Source organism: Eretmochelys imbricata, chromosome 21, assembly GCF_965152235.1.
Source record: "Eretmochelys imbricata isolate rEreImb1 chromosome 21, rEreImb1.hap1, whole genome shotgun sequence".
NCBI classification, from domain to species: domain Eukaryota; kingdom Metazoa; phylum Chordata; order Testudines; family Cheloniidae; genus Eretmochelys; species Eretmochelys imbricata.
This window is the reverse complement of record NC_135592.1, coordinates 398,883-404,046: the sequence shown is the minus strand read 5'-3', so window position 1 is coordinate 404,046 and position 5,164 is coordinate 398,883. Positions and strand designations below refer to the sequence as shown.

Here is a 5,164-nt window from a genome sequence, read left to right as displayed (position 1 = left end):
ACCGTATATGCGGTATTGAGTGGCTATCCAAGCCAACTGCTTCAAGGTGAAAGCACAAATACCAGGTTAGATTGCAATATTTTTGTTACTAACTCAACTAATTTTATTTCAAACTTTTCCTTTATTTACATTACCAAAAGATTACAGATTTGCATGGATAATACGTTTTCCTTTCCACAGATGTTCTTAGTCTGCCATGTCCCCTGGGCAGCATGCATCACTCTACCAAACACCTGCTTCTCTATTATGCATCACACTGGAGAGTGGGTCACGAGAAAAGTGGCCAGGCCATGAGAATAGGGATGCGTAGCCTTAGCAGTTCTGAGTGTCACAGGCTGGTGTTTGTAGCTATCTCTACTAAGTATGGAATTCTGAATTCCATGGTTAACTACAGTGTCAGGATCCAGGTGCATAAATTCCCTCTGGGAATTTTCTGATGATAAGGCAGAGACATCAACACATAGCACAGTTCCTTGGCCATGTTTCTGTACTAAAGGATGAAGCAATATTCTAATCTCAGTGGTGGGAGCACAATCAATCTCTGAGGCAAGAAGCTGGGTGTAATAAATCAGTACCCTCACTAAAAATATGCAAAACCACATGGAATAGCTGAATGTTTTACTAGTGGAAATTTTAATCAAAGTCAAGATTTATAATAATGATGACGGTTATTTTATCAGCAACTATAGGCCCCCTAGATTGAGCTTTGTTGGGACTGATCTCATCCTTGGCGAGAATTTGTTTTAAGGAGTAACAGAAAGAACTGCAAGTGGGCTGATTGTGGAAAGAATGCCAGCTCCCCAGATTCCTATTGCAATCAGAAGAAAGCCTATCTCAGAGTTCCACAACTCTCTGAAGAGACTCCAGGTCTTACACATGTTTCAGATTATCAACTACAATCTTGAGACAATGTTTGAGCTGCAGTTTTGTTATGTCAATGGTAAAATAATGGCAGAGTTTTGATAAACCATGAAAAGCTAAGACATACAGAGATTTTATTCTTTGCTAACTGCATTGCTCTCAGGTAAGGCAGAAGATCTGACTAGAACACATAATATGTAACATCATTCATTGCTGTGAGGTCCCCCTCCTTTAAAGGTTGCAACCAAAAAGCATACACAGGATTTAGCTCCGACTCTGGATATTTCTCTGCTTCAGTTGCTCTGCAGGTGGCATCTCATTCCATTACTCCTCAGCTGATCTGCAGGAGGTTGCCACTGTTAAGAGCACATTCCCAGCATAGTTGGGGGCTGCACCATTATCCATCACACCATGAATGTGCCTGTTTCACGTACATCCCTCCCCAGAGCAAGAATTAATGATTCTGGAGGCTTTGAACAGGGCAGAGTGAGAACCATATGATTCTGCCCTCCACCAGCCTTCTACCTAGCAGCTGTACATGCAAACTTTGCATCTACCTTGCTATTGAGAGGGAAAAACGTTAATCTGGTGCCTCTGTTCTGCACTATAACCAGCCACTAGAGGGGACTGGAGAGTAGCTTACTGCTGTTCTTCTCAAGCCTGAAAACACTCCTGCTTGAATGTGATAAACTAGCCCAAAGGTGGCTCAGACTGATAGGCCGGGATACATAGTACTAGGGTGACCAGATTAAACGGAGAAAATATTGGGACACATGGGGGATGCGGGACAAAGACCTAAAAATCGGGACAGTCCCGATTTTATTGGGATGTCTGGTCACCCTACATAGTACATCCCAATGGGCTGTCAGAATTTGTGATATATGCCTCCTGATGCCAGCCCAACTGGCACTATTTTAATAAAAAGAATATTTTGTCTAGTTTTAGGTTATTCCTGCTTAGTGAAAAGACAGTGAGACAGGATGGGTTTGGGGTTGGTTTCAGACAATGTGCGGCCTTCAGTGCAAACATCAATGTCTCTGTAAGTGAAGAATTGAGTGAAGAGATCAAAAGCTGCTGTCCATCTTCGCTGTTTGTATAGGCCAGGTAACAATGAGGGAGGTTTTTTAGAGGAAATAACGGTATTTGTGAGGTGGTGAAAGTTGGGAGATGGGTTCATCCTCTAGGGCTTGGCAGACACCAGACACCTTGGAATACTTGTTTTGAAACAGTTTATTGGAGGGATAGCTGCTGCTTTTCCAAAGGAAACAATGGGAAGGTTTATAGATTTTGTTCAGATTGCAATGGATGGAACACACATTACAGGCCTCAGGCTGGCAGCTACACCAGGCCTATAAACCGTAGTGCTCTCAAGAGAGTGAGAGCAGAGAAACCATAAATGGGAGGAAAAAGAAAAGGAGGACTTGTGGCACCTTAGAGACTAACACATTTGTTAGTCTCTAAGGTGCCACAAGTCCTCCTTTTCTTTTTGCGGATACAGACTAACACGGCTGCTACTCTGAAACCTGTCATAAATGGGAGGGTGGTTTTTGGACCATTCTTACTGAAATATGGCCAAAAGATCTTTTTCTATCATTCGCTCCACGTTAAGGCACTGTCGTCAAGATCCAGCTTTAAGTGAATGCCTACAGTTAAGGTATACACCCCCGGAAATAGAGATTTCTGATTAAAACCATCATTAGTCCCATCACTCTAGTACAACTCATAAATGATACCATTATCAGACAAAAATCTGCATCTTGAGCGAAGTCATAGTCTTCTTTTCTCCAACATAACTTAGAGCTGGTTATTTTCATCATTGAAATATTGGGCAGTTTTCTCCGGCACACTGAGAATTTTACTCTGAAATATCCATAGTGGTATAAAACTATTGTACACTGCACCAACAGGTCACAGGATCCTATGACTGACTAGAAGAATGGGGGGTAAAACCAGCAATATTTCTGTGGGTTTTTTTCACGCTTTCATGAGTTGGAGAAGAACATAGCATTCTGGAACAAGCCACATTTTCACACCAAAAAGGCAGGTTTTGCCTGTGAAGATTGGCTTTTTGTGGCAAAGAGTAGGGAGGGGGAGATGAAAAGTGCAAAATGTTTGTTTTTCACAGTACTCTAATGGCCAAGCTCTGTGACTGACAAGGCTGAGATGAACATTTCTCCAAAAGATTGTTATGTCATTAAATTAAGTTCACAACACACAAGGAGTTTCCAAAAGAGTTTAATAAATAGCGAGGTTCTTTCTTTACTGTATAAACTATAAATATACCATGCAGTCCTTATAACTTAAAATAATTTACAGGCTGAGGTAGGGGGAATGGGAGGATGTGGGCATGAGTGTTTGTTCCATCTCAGGGTCTCACTGTTTTCCGGCTGAGCACGCACACACAGGCGGTATCGATTCGGATAAATCTCCAGGCTGCTTGCTTGCCTTCCATTGTCAGTGCTTTGACAAAGGTGTGCGTGGTGGTGCAGTAGGAATTCCAGTGCTTAGCATCAATTCCCCGGCACCCACTGGAGACTGGCTTAGGGTCCCTGCACTTGGTTTCGAAAAAGTACTGCTTGAAAACATTGTTGTTAATGTTCACCTCTCCCAGCACTGTCACCTCTTTGCCTTTGATGTCAGTAGCTGTGGTTTTGTCCCCAACCCACATGCTGATGCTGTCACAAACTGAGAATTCTCCCCGGTGCAGCACAGGATGAGCAGTCCGCTTGGTTCGAATAGTCCTGTTAAGAGAATCTGCACTGCCCAGATACTCCATGTTCTGTCCATCCCCTAACACTGGAGGGGGCTGCGTGCTGAACAGAACCCGAGGGGATCGGAATCGTCTCTTTCTGAAAAGCTTTGGATCCACAGTGATGTTTGCTGCCTGTCCAGCTTCTCTGCTGTCTACCTTCCCAGCAAGGTGATGATTGGCTGTGTGTGGAGCTGCCTTGGGACTGGGATTTGCTTTAGTCCGATGGATATTTGGAATGGTGGGTCCTGCAGGAAACCCCCATGGAGCATTGTCCTCTGACTTTGGTGCTGCCTGTATGCCGAGCAAAAAAGCTATAATCAGAGTGTAGTACAGCATGGACATTACGCTATGCACCTAGAATGAAACAAAAACTGAGGGTTACTACAAGTGACACGGACGTGAACCGAAAGCACTTGTGCTACATGAAAAGTGCCCACTCTGACCTTGACGGGGTTTACTGATCTAATGCTGCTAATGACAATGACTTTGCTGGATATTTAGTACTGTAATGCTGATCATACAGATCTCATCAGGTATTCATGTGAGTCCCAGATGTTCTTCCAGAAAAGCTCATTCAACCAGCACTAATGTGCTTAATAAAGTAGGAATCCAAGGAAATAATGGCTGGATTATAATTAATTCCTTTGGTATTTGTTATTAGAACATTGTATATGAAGCACTTGTTTGGGGTTATTAATGTGGAGACCATAGGATAAGAAGGTGTTCTCTGGAGTACATATCTCCATTGATACTTTTCTCAAGCTCTTTGACAATGGCTACTGCCACTCTGGGGCCATTTTGGGCACAGCACTGGGAGTTATGGGTAGAGAAACACCCTTCTTTATTCGGACAGTCATGATCAAGTTCAAGTTCCACAGACGTCACTGAATAGAGAAACAAGGCCAGGGCTTGTCGCTCTGGAAACTGGAGAATATGCACATCTGTTTGGGTGTGGAAAAATGTAAAATCAATTTCTAAAAATTCTTCAAGAACAACGTTATGCCACAAGTCCAGTGACAGTGAAAGCTGCATCAAGCAACACAGACGTGTGTTAGGTAATGAATCAGTAGTGGGCATCCTATGAATAAGAGAGACATTCAAAACATAATCTGAAATTGCACTTAAGGGCAGACATTGAATTTCCCCTGCGAAGCATTAATAAGTAGAGACAGGGTATAAACAGAACAAAAACTATGAAGCCAGACTCCTCCCCTGTCTCAGTGTCTCATTTTGCCTGACATGTTTCAGCTGGCTTTGGATTTCACTGCATGTCCGGCAGGCACGCACTGACTGGACAAACATGGTTTCACAGGGGAAAATTCAAACTCTGCAATTTAGCTCTAATTTCCCATAATGTTTTAATATTTTTCTGGACATGGATCACTTATTACTAAAGCTCCCCCCGCCCCTTTCTGCTCAGTCTTTCTCCCTAGCCTAAAATTGGGAGGATTACTAGAATACTAGTTAGTGTTTTATGCTTTTGCTAAAACCAGGATCTCATGGAAAACTCAGGAGCCTATGAGAAAACTGATATCTGAGATAAGAGCTGGA

The 5,164-nt window shown here is 42.9% G+C and overlaps 1 protein-coding gene across 1 annotated transcript; it reads right to left on the bottom strand.

The window, feature by feature from the left end:
• Positions 1-3,226: 3,226 nt before the first annotated feature.
• On the bottom strand, positions 3,227-3,955 carry NGF (nerve growth factor). Its single transcript, XM_077839216.1, has one exon. It carries the CDS (start codon positions 3,953-3,955, stop codon positions 3,227-3,229), a length of 729 nt encoding a protein of 242 aa, XP_077695342.1.
• Between the last annotated feature and the right edge of the window lie 1,209 nt (positions 3,956-5,164).